General features: G+C 42.5%; 1 protein-coding gene across 1 annotated transcript; it reads right to left on the bottom strand.

Annotated features, from left to right (window-relative positions):
- Positions 1-2216: 2216 nt before the first annotated feature.
- Positions 2217-4412, bottom strand: LOC118837514 (peptidyl-prolyl cis-trans isomerase FKBP8-like). Its single transcript, XM_036744440.1, has one exon. The coding sequence runs from the start codon at positions 4312-4314 to the stop codon at positions 3088-3090; it is 1227 nt and encodes a 408-aa protein (XP_036600335.1). The 5' UTR covers positions 4315-4412; the 3' UTR covers positions 2217-3087.
- Positions 4413-18351: the final 13939 nt, after the last annotated feature.

Here is an 18351-nt window from a genome sequence, read left to right on the forward strand (position 1 = left end):
GCCCCCTGATATTATAGCTGAGGAAACTGAGGTCCAAGAAAGTTTAAGTCACACAGAGAGGATGAGTCAGAGAGAATAACTGAAACTCAAGTTTCTCTGCCTACTTTTCATTGTACTATGATGCTTCTCTTGAGGTTGAATATACCTTTGGAAATCCTTAGGACTATCAGTCATTCAACATGAGTTAGAGAAAAGAGGTTGGGATTTTAAGCCATAAAGCCTGGGTTTGGATCCTGATTCTGCCACGTACTAGACCTGGTGCAAATCACTTAACCTCCCTAACTCTCAGTTTCCTCATTTGTAAAATTATCAACTTGATACAGAAGATCTTTAAGGTCCCTTCCAGCTCTAAATCCCATTAAACAATTACATTCTCTCTTTTTACCCTCCAACCTGACAGAACAGATTGAGCTTGGGGCAGCAGGGGGAGAGAGCTGGAAACTCAAACTCCTCCAAAGAATCTCCCTGTCCAAGAATGGTGACCCAGCAACTTAGCAGACCCAACAGGAAGCTTTAAACCCACTTTTAGAAACTGGATTCACACCCTTATCCAACCTTACCTCCCTCTGTTCCCTAGCACACCAGGTCCTTGCTCTTCCTTGAAGGTACTATCCTTCCTTCCTGCCCCCTGAACATTCATTCATGGACTTCTCTCAGAGAGAATGGCCTCCTATCTCCTCCCCATGCATCCAATTCTTACCCACTTTTTAGGGACCAGCTCCAGTGTTTCCCCTTCCATGAAGCCCTTCCTTTCCTGACCACTCCAGCTGGCAACGCACTGCATGTCCTCCTTAGAATCACCAGGACACAATTTAGCACTTCTATGATCCCTTGTATCATTTTCTGTTGCATATTTGTTAGTCTTATTTCCGGAACAATATTGTAAGTTCCTCAAGGTCAGGGAATGTGTATTCTTTTTCAGCCTTGCATCCCCCACAGCTCTGGGCACATAAGAGGTGTCTAACATATCAATCACAGAATGTTTGGGTTGAAAGGAACCCTCATTCCACAGCAAAGGTATTTAGGGGACAGCTCAGGGGGAAGAGACTTGGTCAAGGTCACAAAGCTAGTTTGACACATCAATGGCTGACAAGGGGAATGTGCACAGATAGCCAGGCTCGACCATAGACGAAAATGGAGGTGAAGAGATAGTTTCTGAAAATCATGGATTCCTGGAGTAGACAATTTAAAGATGCTGGTTCTAATTTTTACTGACAATCTCCTACTTCTCTGAGAAGAATGAGGCCATCTAGTCTGAACACCTTCAACTCTCTTTCTTCCAACCTTTTAATAGCATCACCTTCATGTCTCTTCCTTCCCTCTGGTCAGAGAAGATGAGGTAGTGCTATTACTAACTAAGGCAGTGTTGGGATTCAGCCGGTTGGCACCGGTTTGCTAGAACCAGTACCTAATTTTTGGTTGGGTTCGCGGAACTGGTTGTTAGCGGGGGCAGGGCCTGCCACCGCCAGGTAAGTGGCCAGGGCAGCACCTCGGCTCTGAACCGGTTGTTAATTCATTTGAATCCCGTCATTGAACTAAGGCTATGGGACAAGCCTATTGCTTATGCTTTCTCGGTATCCTTGATCCCCCCTGCCTTCTCCCTTCTGCAGGATTCTGTTTCATTAGGTAACGTCTCTCACAGGCAGTCTTGATCTCTTTTTGTAACAATTAGCTCCTTCCTAACTGCCTACACATGTGCTATTCTTCCCAGTCCTGAAAAAGATTTCCTTTGACTTCTCCTTGTGGGATAGTAGCTAGAGCACTGCACTTTTAGTCCACCTTGGACACTAGCTGTGTGACCCTAGGCAAGTCACTTAATCCCTGTAGGCCTCAGTTTCCCATCTACAAAATGAGAGGGTTAAACTTAATAATCTCTGAGGTCCCTTTCAGCTCTAAATCTATGATTTTATGATCCAGCTACCATCCCACATCTTCTTGGAAAACTTCCTGAAGAAATTTTCTATGCCCTATACTTTCACTCTGTCACTCTCTTTGGTCTCTTGGAATCAGGCTTCTATCTCCACCCTTTTACTGATGCTGCTCTCTCTGAAGTCTTCAGTGACTTCTTAATTCCCAAATGTAAAGTGGTTTTTCTGTCCTCATTACCCTTGGCATTTCTGTAGCTTTTAACAGCATTTTCTACCCCTTTTATGGGATATGCTCTCCTCCTTCTACTCTGAAGACACCACCTTCTCCAAGGTCTCCTCCTAAATTTCTTTTTTTTTTTTCGACCAGGTTGGGCACTTTATTTCCTAGGCTTTCCCATCAGACAACAGGAGGCTCCATACCTAGGTCCAGTAAACTCAAACGTGGGGGGTGAGAAGAGGGCTGCGCTCACTGAAGGCAGGGGGCAGCACGCATTGGGCAGAGGGAATGGGCACACAAAGATGCTTCTGCCAAGGCAAGGGGGCACATTCTTCTCCCACTTAAAAAAGCCAATTCCCTGTCCACAGATGTGCCCCAGTCCCATGCCAGGCAATCCTGAGGCTGAGCCTAGGGAATGAGGGGAAATCCCCCCAGAGTGGGGCAGAAAGTGCTTCAGGTCTGCACTGGGCCTTTGGGCTCCTGTCAGAGAACTTTCAGGGCATAAACCAGCTCAAAGTCTCTGAACCTGGCCAACAGACCAGAGCCTGAGCACATTAGCAGTTCGCCTTCCTTATGGGCAATGTGAAAATACCCACTTCTAAGGCCCATCCCCACTATCTCCATCACGACATTCTCAGGAGAGTTGGGGTGGTGCTGGGGTGCCTTTGACCTGCTTCCATTGGTCTACCATCCCCTTGCCCGCTGAGGCTACATGAGATCTTTTAGCTGGCCCTTGCCAGACAGATCAGGCCCCCAGGTATCTGCCCAGCTCTGGTGGGGAGGACTGAAGAGGGAGAGAGACAGGTACCCCCTGACTGGGTGGTCCATACTCTTCATTCATTCATAGGGACTAACCTAATTCTAGGTCATGGCCCAGGTGGTATATGAGCTGGGGCATGTCAGGCTTTGGGACAGGAAAAGGACAGGGAAGATGCAGGCCTGGGGCTGGAAGGTTCAAGGGAGCCCAGGCAGGCAGTAGGCAACATCCGTCTGTCCAGGCTTTCAATTTCTGGCAGCGATGACCACAGACAGAGCCACACCCCCGAGGGCTACAGCAGTTGCCCCAAAGAGCCATTTCCATGGAATGGACCGGGGTCCCTTGGCAGGGCCCTTGGTGGGCAGTCCACTGGCACCAGCAGCGCCAAGCATCTTCTTATACATGGCAGTCTCTGTGTGCCTCTGGGCAGCATGCTTTTTCACCAGCTTTGAGAGCTCTGAATGAATAGTCTTGTTGGAAGGTTCCAGTTTGAGGGCAGCTCTCAGGATGGGGATGGCCTCAGCATACTCACCTTGCTGTGCCAGCACCTTGCCCTTCCGGAACAGGGCCTTGATGTTATCTGGCTGGTGGCTGAGTGCCAGGCTGCAGGAGTTCAAGGCTGCACTGTAGTGGTCCAGCTTGAGCTGTGAGGCAGCCAGGTTGTTCAGACATTTCACCTTCAGTTCTAACAATTCTGCTTCCTCCTCTGGGCTCACATCAACTTTGGAGCTGGCACTGATGGCCTTGAGCGCCAAGTCGTAGGAGTTGGCAGCCAGGACAAAGTCAGCCCTCTGGTAGTGAGCATTTCCACACTCTCGCTTATGATCAGCAAGGGCGACTCGCTCTTGTCCACTCAGCAGCTCCAGGTCAGGCCCATCCACAGCTGTCAGTAGAGCCACCTCAAGGTGAAGGGTTGAGTTGGGAGGGATGGCAGGACTCCTGCTGTGAGATCCGTAGCAATATTTGGCATCTGCGATGATCAGGGCTGTCTCACCCACATTCATGAGCTGCACGCTCAGATCCAAAGCCTGGAGAAAGTCACAGTCTCCCAGGGTGAAGGTGAGGCTGGGCTGGTCTTCCACCTGTGTTCCATCGTCCTCAAGCGAGACCTTCAGCTGCACTGTCACATCCTGGCCCTTTCTGGGCCGCTTGGCCCCAGGCGGGCCAGCCACGAGGATCTTCTTTCTAAGCAGTCCATTACCCAGGATATCCATCCATTCCTCCTGGAGGGGGCTTGAATGCCCTGTCTCTTCAGATGTTGAAGGTTGAGGCTCAGTAGGTCCCTCATTTTGGGCTGCTCCCAGATCCTCCAGGGGGGGCAGCTCACTCAGGTCATCATCATCCTCCTCCTCTTCCTCGTCAGTTCCATCTAGAACTTCAAAATCCTCACCAGAATCTAGCTGGGCAGCCCCAGAAGGTGGTAGAGAAACAGGGCCTGGGTCTGCAGTGGGGGGTGCAGCTTTGGATGCCATGGTTCTTGAGAGATGCTTCAAAGTCCCAGCCTGGCTCCCCCGGGGACACGTGGCACCAACTCGGGACCCCCGGGGTCCTGTGGGCCCCCCACCACCCAGCAGCAGCCTCCTCCTAAATTTCTAACTCCTTAATTCTTATCTCCCTACTAAACTGTAATCTCCTTAAGGGACATTACATCAAATGAGATAATATATGTAAAGCACTTTGCAAATCTTAAAGTACTATATAAATAGCACATATTATTATTATTATTATATTTTCTTTCGCATCTCATATTGACACAAACTATCCATCAACAAACCTTTAATAAATGTTCTCTGTGAGGCAGCTAGGTGACTTAATGGGCCTGGAGTCAGAAGATCTGAGTTCAAATGTGACCTCAGACACTTACTAGCTGTGTAACCCTGGATAAGACACTTAATCTCTATTTGCCCAGGAAGAAGCATAGTAGATAGAGTGCTGGGCCTGGAGTCAGAAAGACCTGTGTTCAAATCCAGGCTAGACAGTCATTCAACGTGAGTTGGAGAAAAGAGGTTGGGATTTTAACTGTGTGACCCTGGGCAAGTCACTTAACCTTTATCTGCCTTAATCCACCAGAGAAGGAAATGGTAAACCACTCCAGCATTCTTGCCAGGAAAACCCCACGGACGGTATTGCTGTGCTATGGTCCATAAAGTCACGAAGAGTTGGACACTACTGAACAACAACAAACAAAAATGTTCACTGTATTATTGTGTGGTAAATCCAGCTTTAAGGCTTATGAAGTACTTTCTGCATAACAGGCCAGGGGCAGAGGGTGAGGAGGGAATTAAAGACCCTTAATTTGGGCAGGAGCTACGCAGGTTAAGCAGTACTCCAGAGTAAGTAGGGAGGTGATGAGAGGGGAAGCAGTGACTAGAAATGGAGAGAGTTGGCAATGTGCCCAGAGAGGAAGAACAAGCCTTCCTCAATGGCAGCAGCTGCATGAGGAGGAGTCCTGGCTTTTCTCTGTTACCTCTAAGAGTTCTGGCCTTACGTCCCTGCTCAGTTCCTATTCCTACACATCCACATTTACAAAATGAAGTCATGGACAACCACCCGCCAAAGGTGCCCGAATGACGCTGTACAGGTGTTTGCTCTGTGTAGGACCCTGAAGTCTGCATTTTTTTCCATGCATTTCCTTCCCTTTGCGGCACCCTAGTACCATTGCTTCACCTGGTGCCCTCTTATAATTCCCCAGCTTCCCAGGGTTCTGATGAAGTCTTACCTCAGCCCGGCCATCATTTCCTGGGGATCACTCCACGTTATGGAGAGTTCCCGCCCTAATGGCACTTAGACCATTGGGGAGACAGGATTTACACAAAGGAATAAACAACGAGCAATAAAGGCAATATAACACACTATATGATAAAGGTCAAATGAGATAAATTAGAGGAATTCAGTGGAAGGAATGGAGTGGTCATGAGAGGCCAAGGAAATGAACTAGGACTTCAAGTGCTAGAGGATTTGGAGAGGCGCATAGGGACAGAGTATGAGACAAGTGAGGGAACAAGAAGAATATGAGCAGAGATGTGGAGGTAAGAAAGATGAGAGTATGTCTAACATACTAAAAGTGACCTCCCCAACAAATATCATTTTTATGTTGTTCAGTCGTGTCTGACTCTTCACGACCCCAGTTGGGGTTTTCTTGGCAAAGATACTGGAGCCATTTCCTTCTTCACCTCATTTTACAGATGAAGAAACTGAGGCAAACAGAGTTAAGTAACTTGCCCAGGGTCACACAGATAGTATATCAGTGCAGATTTGAATTCAGATCTTCCTGATTCCAGGCCTGGCAGTCTATCTACTGGGCCACCTAGCCGCCCTAACAAGTATCATAAAGATTTACAAATAACTCAATCTGTATCCTTGCAATGCTCTGCTGGCTCCTTTTTTTTTTTTTTTTTGAGAAACCAAACTGTAACATCAAAAAACTAATTGCCCTTAGTAATAAACAATGTTTTATATCATTGTTCCCTGTGAAATTCAGGACTCTTCTGAGCAATGTTATGCGGGATACATGTATGCCCATATACGAATTAACCCTCAGCATTTCATTTAAAATTAAAGAGGTCTCCCTGCTCCTAGCTTCATCACCTCCAATACATCTGGCCTATCACTTCTGGACTTCAGTGCATTGTGGTATTAATTGTAGGATCATTGATTTAGAACTGGAATGGACCTTTTGGATCATCAAGTCTACAGGTTCTCAAAGTATGGCCCACAGAGGTCAAAACTATTACTCAATAATACCAATTCACTATTTGTCTCTTAAAACTCTTCCCTCTTCCAACTACACATCTATGTGAGGACAGATTTTCTCCATATATTTCAGTCAAATAACATTTTGTGGCGGATTGAATGTAGAAGCAGAGATGAGAATCCAATAGTCTTCTGTTAAGTCAGAGCTTTAAAAATTTGTAAAATTATATTAAATAGTGCCATCTTCTCGTTAATTTTTTTGTTTTGAAAAATATGATTGTTTTTCATATGATATTTATATTAACATAATGGATCTATTGTCATTTTAAGATATATTAACAATTATTTTAAAATTTTGTTAGTTTTAATTTCTAATATGGTATCAGTTAATAGAGCTCACATAAACAAGAGATTTGGGGGAGTCTCAATAATTGCTAAGAGTGTAAAGGGGTTCTGGGAGCAAAGTTTAGTCTAGTCCCTGATCTAGTTCCACTTGAGTGGATCCATGATCACTGTTCCAACAATCCATCCACACTCAGTATCCCATGTAATTTTTGTAAATGCCTTTTTATAAGATTTTCATAGATGATCCCTTCAATGGGTTGGGGGCCTTCCTCTGGGCTTTAATATTTCATCCATAGTAGTACAACACTTAGACTGCTCTTGTATTATCCCCCCACCCCCTTTGCTTCTTTGGACTTTCTACCTCCTTTTCCACTCATCCATGTCTTTGATGATATCTTTGATGATGATATTTTTGATGATATCCTTATGCTACTTCTCCTTCTCTAGAACAACATTCCTAGTTTCATGTGCTTGAACAATATTCCTAAAATACCATATTTGTCAAATCATTCCTTTACTTAATGCACTCCTCTTTCTAAAATTCAAGGCCCTCCATAATCTGCCACGACCTTACCTTTCTGACCTCATCTCCCACTGCTTTCCTAGATAAAGCTTCCGCTGTAGCCAAATCTTTCTCCTCATAGCTCTCCTTGAACAATGTCAATGTGTTTTGCTCAAGGATAGGACCATCCTTCCTCCTCATCCCTGCAAATTCAAGCCTGCCCCATCTTTCAAGGCCCAGCTCAAGTTCCACCCCCTCTATGAAGCCCTCTCAGATAACTTCATCAAACACGTATGTCTCCTTTTCATATGTTCTCTTTTCATCTATAACAGCGCCTCATTTGGCTCAATTCAGTACTTTTTTGTGTGCTCTCTTATATGGCTGTCTTGTCTGCTTTCCAATCATCCTTCCATGAAAGGATTGTAAACTCCTTAAGAGGATGTGTCCTTGTCGAAGTGAGGCAGTGTGGTACAGCAGAGAGAGTACTGGACTTTGAGTCAGAAGAATTCATTTTCAAACTGAGCTATGTCATGGACTAGCTGTGTCACTTCAGGCAAAGCATTTAACTTGGAGGCAGGCCTTGGGTAGCGAACTGGATTCAAATCCTGCCTCAGAATCCTATTGGCTTTGTGATCACAGGCAAGTCATTTAACTTACCATAACCCCAGTTCCTTGATTTTTAAAATAGGGATAATAACACCTATGAGACCTACCTACCTCAAAGGGCTTTTGTAAGGGAAGTGCTTTGTAAGCCTTAAAGTACAATATAAATGTGAGTTATCATCTCTTGGAATTTATTTCTCTGTCAAATGAAGACAATAATACATGCAAGATTTACCTGAGGCAAGTAGTCTGGCATAGAAAAGGAAGTAAATAAACATATACGTAGATATATATATATAGATAGATAGATAGATAGATATGTGTGTGTGTATATACACATATATATGTCTATGGCTGTGCACATACATATATACATATATGTATATGTGTACATATATGTGTAAGAGTGTGTATGTGTATGTGTATATATGCATGTATATATGTATATACACATGTGTATATGTGTGTATACATATATGTATGTACGTATACACAAATACGGATATATTGTACCTGCTATGTACCAGGCACTGCAATAAGCACTTTATAAATATCTTATTTGAACCTCACAACAAGCTTACAAAATAGATGCTGCTGTTATCCCCATTTTATAGCTGAGGAAACTGAGAGAAACAAAAGTTAAGCAACCTGCCCAGGGTCACATAGCTAGTATCTGAGGCCAGATTTGAACTCAGATCTTCCTGACTCCAGGCCAAGTGCTCTATCCCCACACCACCCTGCCCAGATAAATGCAATTTGTTCTTTTTCTCGTGTCCCCTCACAGTACTGAAAACAGTTTTGGCTGCACAGCAAACATGCATGTGAATTTACATCCAAGATAAGCTAACCGGAGCCCCGTTTCTTTGGGTCCAGTGCTTCAGTTCCCCTCCACCTTTAAAGCCAGATTCCAGCTTTTTCCCTGGGGTGGACAAGAAACAGAGAGGAAAATGAAGAGCTGTAAGAATCTGCAGTCCCACTGGCTTCAGATCTAAAAAACATATAATTCTTTTTTTTTTAAGTCCCTTGTATGGGAATTATGGGGAAAGGATGAATATTGTTCTTGAATGGCCAAAGGGATGTTCCTGCTGTAATGAAACACTGTGTCTGTTTAGAGAAAGCAGCAATGAGAAGTTTATAATGGCCTTTTGGCTGATGCCAGAACGAGACTGACAGCAGATTGTGTCCCTGCTGTACCAGTTCCAAATTCTCGTTGATTAGTTCCAGTCACAGACAACTACAGAGGCAACCCAACATTCCCTTACTATTCATCCTGGAACAGTACACAACTGTGACAACGACTAAGCTCTGGGCCCTCAGGGCTACTAGATGGTAGCATTCATTTGACATGAAGTAAATTGCTTACCAGGTGCAATGTGAGGGGCTCCAGGAAGATATCCTACCCACATAAGTCTTCTCTGACAGCCTGACATGGAGCTGGAAATGATTAGTGTCAGTTCAGATAGCTAAAGAATAATGGCCTATAGAATCTCAAAAATCATCTAGCACCTCCTCCTACAGATAAAAACCCTGAGGCCCTGAGTGGGGAGAAGACTTGCCGTGGTCATACTGTGAGTTAGTGGCTGAGTAAGGACTAGAACTGACACCAAATCCATGATACTTCTCATCTCTTTGTACAATTCCTTGGGTTGAGGCATGGAGTTTCTTCATCTGTAAGATGATAATAATAATACCACTGGTACTTCACAAGATTACTATGAAGATCAAATGAGATAACATATAAAAACCTTTTGCAAACCTTAACAACATACATGACATGTTAGCTGTTGTTGTTATCGTGGTTATTATCTGAATGGTTATTAAAGTATTATAAACTAAGATTTGCTCCAGCAGCTCTCTGAAAGGGATGGATAAGATTTGGAAAGGAATAGAATAAGGAAGGGACCCAATCTTTGCATGGGGCCCTGTAATGGAAGGAGAGCTGAACAGGAGAGCATGAGATACAGGGGAAGGTCTAGACCAGGGATAGGGAACCTTTGGCCTCAAGACCACATGTGTTCCTCTAGGTCTCAGCCTTTTGACTGCATCTAAGTTTTACAGAACAAAGAACAAATCCTCTTATTAAGGGGATTTGTTCTGTGAAGTTTGGATTTAGTCAAAGGGCCGCACTTGAGGACCTAGCGGGCCACATGTGGCCTCAAGGCTGAAGGTTCCCCACCCTTGGTCTAGGGGGAGAAAGGTGATTAGAGGCAAGTAGCAGAAGAAATGAGTGATGGGGTGCTATAAACAAATCCAAGGACGTAGCCCTTAATGTTCAGTTTTTGATTTCTGAGCATTAGAATTTGAAACATTAATGAAGGAATTTAGAATCATAAAATCATACATTTTAGAAATGGAAAGGACTTTTCAGACTATTTAGCTAAATGAGCCACTTTATAGCATGGTCAGTATCCCTGCTTAGGAAATCTTTGACTCAATGACTTTTTGCAAAATACTAATGAACAACATCATTGGCTATGCGGTCAAATCTTAGGTTCAAATTCCACTCCTGATGCTTACTACCTTACTCATTTTATTTCCCAGGGCTGCAGTACTTCATCTGTAAAACAAGAGGGCTAGACTAGACTTCTGAGTTCTTTTCAAGATCACAATCTACAATTCTATGACCTGGTAACCCTTATTACTTGACTGAAGAAGTAAATGTATCTGCAAGGCTGGTGGCAAGATTGCCTGGGGATGGCTGAATGACTAGATAGTATGTGAAGGTCAGGCATGGTCTGGTGCCTGTGGCTAACTAGTAGATAGAGTGGTTTAGGTAGACTAGTTTGGCACTCACCCAATCACCAGTCAATTTGCCTGGGCTCTAGAGAAGCAGCTCCAAAGATGAGTGGACTAACCTCCTGGGGCCATAGATTCTGGAGATGCAGGGTTCAGGTTTGTTGTGGATGGGACAAGACTAGGTGAGGAGCAGCAGGCAAATTGCAAGATGGACTGGATAGTCCTATGATTAGAAGGGATGTGAAAGGGAAACAAATTTTTCTTAGAGCACTATGTATTGATCTTTCTATGGCCCTGTGGACCACTATTTACATCTATGGATATAATATTTAACCTGGAATTGTTGTGTTGTTGTGTTGTTGTTTACTAAACTAGATTAGTTTCCCAAACGAGGCACAAGTCAAGAGAAACCATCTGAGATATCTTTTTTCATAAAGTTGCCTAGTATTTCCCTCCTCCCCTCACTTTTTAGGGAGAGGGTGTTGTCTGGTGTTTTCTTTTCTCTTTTTAAATCTTTCATTTTGCTCTTATTTAAAAATATAATTTTAGTTTTTTGTTGTTTACTATTCATTTTATGAATTTGGACAGCTCTTTATAAGGCAATGTGAATCTAGGAACATACCTTGAACACTTGTGTGTTGGGCCTGAGTACACCACCAGGGCCATCCAGCTATAGAAAGTCTGGACTTTCACAAGTTACCATTAATTTAGGGGGTGCTTTAAAACTATGAATCCTTGTAAAAGACATTACTTACAGCTGTAGACTCCTTGGGGGGAGGGAATGTGTTAAGGAAGGTATTCAGAAAAGAGGGTTGGAGTACTGGTTCTTCTACCTGTGTTATCTTGGACAAATCACTTAACTCCTCTGGGCCTCAGTTGTCTCATCTGTACAATGAGGACAGTTAGATTGCATGACTTCTAAGGTCCCTTCCAGCTTTAAATCTATGATCCCAAGATGCTACAATCTTAATGGTGATGGTTGATTGAGCCATAGCATTCTTTGTTTACTTGAATGGGTCTGGCTACCATCGATCTGAGTTCCCTCAGACTTGCCTATAAAAGGAAACAGATTTGCTGAAAATCTGGAGTGAGAGCCAGAATTTAAACAGAGTAGAATTGAGATGAGCCCTGAAACTGATGATAATTTCAAGTCCCTTGGGGGTTGGGGTGTGGGATGAAACCAGCACAAATATAAAGCTCCCAAAATGGCGGCTGTGGAGAAGGGAACCAAGTGGTTCCAGGAAAGAAGGGAAGGAACCCCATGATCCCAGAGACAGTAACATATAGTAGAAGTTTAGTTCTCTCCAGCTCCTATCCCCTAGTCCTGCCAGCTGGGGTCAGACAAAGCAAATCTAATTCCTCTTTCATTTGACATGACCTAAATTAAATTGAAATTTTTTTTCTCAACCTTACATAGGGCAGCTCCCTCCCCATATCACCTTTCCTCTGAAGTACTGAGAAGAATATGACCCAGAACATACTACCTGTTCACCTGAATGTAAAGGCTAGCTCCCTAACTCCACAAGGTTATTTCATAAATATGTACTTTTAGGCACAAAGGGACTGGCAAGAATGTGCAGATGGATCAGTGCAGTCCATCTCCCCTCCCCGAGATGCAACCCATGTTCTTGCACTGGTGATGAGTCAATAGCATCTTCAGCACATTATTTAAATAAACGAAATACTATTGAGCTTCCAGATCAATAGATCCTCTCCAGATGTAAGCGTACTTAACCAGCCTTAGAGGAAGGCACTGAAGCACTATTATCAAATTTGGAAATGACAGAAAATTGGAATCTTATTGGCAGAACCAGGATACAAAACGATCTTGACATAAAAATGGATTGAAATAAAGCAATATAAAACTTAACAGGGATAAATGCAAAGTCCTCCATTTACTTTTTAAAAAAATAACCATACAAATACACTACTGGAGAAACTTAGCTTGACAGGAGCTGATAGAAAAAAGATTTGTGGGTTTTAATGGACTACTGGATCAACATGAGTCAACAGCATGATGCGAATTCCGAAGGAAGGGAGAGAGAGAGAGAGAGAGAGAGAGAGAGAGAGAGAGAGAGAGAGAGAGAAAGGGGGGGGGGAGGAGGGAAAGAGGAAGGGAAAAAAGTAAGGAATGGAGGGAGGGAGGACTCACTCTTAGAGAGCATTAATAAAGTCATAATGTCCATGTAAAGGAAGGTAATTGTACTGTGCCATCCTGCATAACACAGGTCATATCTGATTGTATTAATTATTTTTACCACAAAGGAATGTTGACTGAAGTATGCCCAGCTGAGGGTAAACAGAATATTAAGAAGTCTGAAAACCACATTATCAGAGGATTAGCAGATGGAATTGGAAGTGTCTAACCTAGAGAAAAGAAAACTAACCGGGGTCGGGTGGTGGGTGCCAGGAGAGACATGATTGATGTTTTCACATATTTGAAAGGCTATCATGTGGAAGAAGTAAACTTACTCTGTGTTGCACCAGGAGGACAGACTTAAAACCAAAGGGTAGAAGCTATAAGAAGGCAGATTTTAGTTCAGTAGAAAGAACTTTCCAACAATTAGACTCATCTGTAAATTGAATGAGTTACTTCAATCAATCAACAAGCATTTGTCAAGCACTCAACAATGTGTGAGGGACTAAGGATACAAACACAAAAGCAAAATAGTTCCTGCCCTTCTTTAACAGGGAAGATGGTGTATAGATGTATGAGACATTCGAAGCAGATACAAAGTAACCATAGAAGGGAAGGAACTAACAGCTGGGTGAACACGAAGAAAGTGGTGGAGCTCATTCTTGAAAAACACCAGGATGTCTGAGGGGGTAGAGGAATAGAGTTTCAGGAATGAGTGACAACCAGTTCAAAGGTGCAGAGACAAGCAATTCAGGGTCATGTGTGAAGACTAGCAAGTCCTCCATTATGGTTGGGTCCTAAAGCCAATGAAGAAGGGTAACATGGAAGAAGACTGAGGAAGTAGGAAGGAACCAGTAAGGAGTTTTAAATGCCAAGCAGAGAAGTTTACATTTGTTCCTAGAAGAACAGGAAACCATTGGAGTATATTGAGTAGGGGCAAGGCCAACACGATCAGACCTGTGCTTTAGAAAAATCTCTTTGGCAGCTGTGTTGGTTATCAATTGGAATGGGGAAAGAAGAGACAGTGGGGCACAAATAGGGGTCCTGGTGAGAGGTTATGAGAGCCCAGACTAAGGTGTGTGAATGGAGAAAGGAGACATATGTGAGGCATATCGTGGAGATGGAAACACAAGATCTGGCAAATAATTGTGTGAAGTGTGTGAGAGTAATGAGTCAAGGTTGAAAACCTGCGTGACTGAAAGGATGGTGATGTCCTCAACAATTATGGATAAATTCAGAAGAGAAGTGGATTTGAGGGGCTGGGGGAAGAAGATGATGAATTCTGCTTTGAAGTTATGTTTGAGAAGCCTAGAGACATCTACTTTGAAATGTCCAATAGGTAGTTGGCTATATAGTACCGGTGCTCAGAAGCTCAAAAAAAGTAGCGAGCTCCACGTCACTTGAAATGTTCAAATAATTCAGAAGACAATTTGTTAGGAATGTTATAGAAGGAAGTCTGATTTGGGGTTGAAGGTTGGACAGATGACCTGTAAAATCCTTTCAACTCAGAGATTCTATGATTTGATTCACTTCTCAGCAGCAAAAGGAAATCATGGAAGAGAAGTTCTGATTCCTATTCCAGAAATGCCCTTCTTCCCCCCTCCACCTAATAAAGCCTACCCGTTCTTCAGGGCCCAGGTCAAGTCCCACTATCTCCATGAAGCTTTTGACGTCTGCAGACTATAGGATCATAGACTTAGAGCCAGAAAGGATCTCAGAGGCCATCTAGTCATCACTTATTTTACAGATGAAGAAATTTAAGTTCAGAGAGGTTAAATGATTTGCCCAAGGTAGAAAGAACACTGACTCTGGAACTTCAGTTGAATTCAGCTCCTGTCTTTGATGCTCACTAAATGTTGTTTGATCTTGAGTAAAACATTTAAATCTCCTTGGGCCTCAGTTTCCTCAACTGTAAAATAAGGGGATTTGACTAGAAAGCTTCTGAGGTCCCTTTCAGCTTTAGGATCCCAAGTTTCAGAGGTGAAATTCGAGGCCATAATTTCCTGATTCAAAGTCTAACATTCTACCCATTAAATCATGTTACATTTCATATTGAACATACCTTTTGCTGAACTCTTAATTTACTTAAATTATTTAAATTGCTACTTAATTGTTCTATAATTGTTTAATATGGCCTCTCCAACTAAGCCTAGAGTTCCTGGAGGGCAAGGACCTGGCCTCATTCTCTAGTACCTAGAACAGAGCTTAGCACATAATGGACTCTCAGTAAGAATTTGCCAATCCGTTGGCTGACCATGCCCTACCCTAGGGTTTCTTTAATCATGTTGTACTGGAAAGACCTAGTTGTACTGGATTCAGAAGATCTGGGTTTGAATTCTGTCTTTCATTTAGTAACATTGGGTAAGCCACTTCTCTTTGGAGCTAAGTTTCCCTATTATTTACACACACACACACACACACACACACACCTTCATGGATCTTCACTAGTCATTCCCCATACCTAGAATACATCCTTATCTCTGCCTCCTGGCTTCCTTCAAGTCCAATCTAAAACTTCACCTTCCACAAGAAGCCTTTCCTAATTCCCTGTAATTCCTTTTCTCTGTCAATTATCACTGATTTATCCAGTATACATTCTGTTTGAACAAAATGGGGAGGGAAGTATAGAAAAAATTACCTTTAAGGTCTCTTCCAGTTCTACAAAATCTAGTATGTGGGCTGATGGGGTTCTGTAAATCAAGCCCTAGGTTACTTCATTTTTTGTTCCTCACAGGCGAGTTTGATCATATTTTCTGCTTGTGTGGTCTTGGCTTTTCTGCTCTCAGAGAAGTGGCTCTCATTCCCCAAGCTCACAGCCCAGTGCCTGCCATGGAGACCCAGAGTGGAATGACTAACAGCAGAATCCAGGGACAGCAGTATTGTCAGACAAAGCCCTGCTTGTTGCTTGCCAAGATCCCAGAGGCAGCCAGAAATCTGCAGCCCATGCCAGGGTACAAGAGATCAGAAGAAAGAATTGTTGCATCCCCAATTTAAGTGGAGACATGCATTTATCCCTTGACCAAGGTCCTTCCCAGGTACCTTATTGGTGGGGAGTTTAGGCTCTTGAAAACAACGCCAGCAGTCACAGCTTGTGGGTTGTGCTACCAGATGATGAAATTTGAGGGTCACAGAAATTTAGCAAAACCTTTCACTAAAGCTTAGGGGGTTGCCATCTGCTTTTGCACTAAGAGAACTATAGCACTCCTTGTTTCCCTCATTAGAATGTAAGCTCCCTGAAGGCAGGGATTGTCCTTAATCCTTAGGTGGTACAGTGAATAGATCACTGGACCTTGAGTCTGGAAGATAGGAGTTCAAATACAGACTCAGATACTTAATAACTGCATGATGCTGGGCAAGTCACTTAACTTTTGTCTGCCTCAGTTTCCTCATCTATAATACAAGAATAATAATAGCACCTACCTTCCAAGATTGTTGTCAGGATCAAATGAGATAATATCTGTAAAGTGCTCTGCAAATCTTAAATCATTTACAAATGCTTAAAGCTATATATGTTATTTATTATTATTATTATTTGTTATCATTTGCTGTTTTGTATTTGTATCCCAGGGACTTAGCACAGTGTAAACACATGGTCAGTCCTTAATAAATGCTTTTTCATTCATTCAACTCGATGTGTATATGCATATGTATATGTATATATATACATATATTATAAAATTCAAGACCAAAAGGATAATGTATATAACAGATGAACAATTAGCAAATTCAGAAATATGAATTCACTTTATATTAAGTAACATCCTCTGCCTAAAGTTGTCTATCTGCGTGGGTAGCTATTGACTGGTCTAGATCCCATTTGGGAAATGTAAAATGGTTTAGATTTAAACTGCTTAGTGTAGTCACAAATACATTTTCATGGCCTTTAGCAAAAAGGGGTCAGAGACTCAGAGCTGGAAGGAGCACTAGATGCCTCAAAGATGAGGAAACTCTAAAGAACACTTTAAAAATTATAAAGTTCACTACATATGGGAGGAATTATTATGATGTGTCCTTACTCAAACATAGTGCATAGTTTAAGTTCTAGCATAAGCAGAAAAGAAGAACATTTAGCAAATTAATGAATTGTGGTTCTCTTTGCCCTAATATTGTAAAGGCTGAATTCTTTGTTTTGATTAATGGGAAAGATTTCTGGGTTCTTTCTGCATCTATTCATCCATTTGTTTCCTTGCATATTTACTTACTTTACTTATTGACCTGTCTATCCATTTATTTATTTGCTCATTATTTATTCATTCTTTTATTTATTCACTTACCTCCTAATCTGGAAGGTCTATCCACCAAAGTAGAATATCACTTTTTTGTAACTTCATCTACTCTTAGTTTTTTGGTGTATGTTTTTTGTTTGTTTGTTTTGAGGGAATCCAGGTTAAGTGATTTGCCCAGGGTCACACAGCTAGTAAGTGTCCCAGGCTGGATTTAAGCTCAGATCCTCCTGACTCCAGGGCCAGCACTCTATCTACTCTGCTACCTAACTGGCCCCCAACTTCTACTCTTAGAAAGTTGCTTTGGCATCAAGGGTTTGCCTGTGGTTACCCAGATAGCATATGTCAGAAAGAGGACTTGAACCTAGGTCTTCTTGAATCCAAGGCCAGTCCTCTATCCACTGTGCCATTCTGATGGAAGAACCAATTTATAACAAGTAGGGATACCCTACATTGTCTGCATCATGAGATAGTCCATGCTTTATCGCAGAAAATATCCAAGCAGAGTTTTTCTCAGGAATATGGTAATAATCATCAACAACTCACATTTACATAGTACCTTAAGGCTTCCAAAGTGGTTTCCTTACAGTAACCCTTTGAAGTGACAATATTGCTATCTCTATTTTTCAGATAAGAATGTGGAGGTACAAAAATGTTATGGCTGTAGCAAATGTTAGGAATGAGATTTGAACCCAGATCTTCCATATTTCAAAGCCAATGGTCTCTCTATTCCCAGACCTTGACTCTGCAAGGAAAACTTCTGCTCTGGTTAAGATTTTGAACTACAGCCAGACTATGGTCTGGCAAAGCCCCTGGGCCCCTTCTCAGAATAGTGTTTTTAACTGCATAAAATAAAATATGTAGGATTACAAAGGAAAGCAACTATGCTGACATACGATTATCAAAAACAATTTTCCCAATCAAGTTCACAGAAATCTGTTCATGGACCCTAGGCTAATAATACCTGGAATTAGGAATCTAGGGCTTTCCTTCTGATTATATATCACATAGAAAAAGTGATTTTGTACAGCTCTCCCTCCCTTGTTTGCAGGCGTAGGGGACTATGGGTGTGAAACATTACATATACTGTCAGACTTGGTCAATTTGTTGTTGGTTTCATTTAACTGCTTTCTTTCTCATTCTTTTATACTCTCTTACAAAGAATGGTTTGCTGAATAAGGGGGAAAGAAGGGATATATTCAGTTGGTCCTTGTATTTCATGATTTCTGAGTCCCCAGTTTCCTCATCTACAAAATGAGAATAGAGCCAA

The sequence above is a fragment of the Trichosurus vulpecula genome, chromosome 2 (assembly GCF_011100635.1).
Source record: "Trichosurus vulpecula isolate mTriVul1 chromosome 2, mTriVul1.pri, whole genome shotgun sequence".
Lineage (NCBI taxonomy): Eukaryota > Metazoa > Chordata > Mammalia > Diprotodontia > Phalangeridae > Trichosurus > Trichosurus vulpecula.

What these genes read in the sequence shown, in the direction of transcription:
- LOC118837514 (XM_036744440.1), bottom strand. Translation starts at nt 4,314, where the DNA reads ATGGCATCCAAAGCTGCACCCCCCACTGCAGACCCAGGCCCTGTTTCT.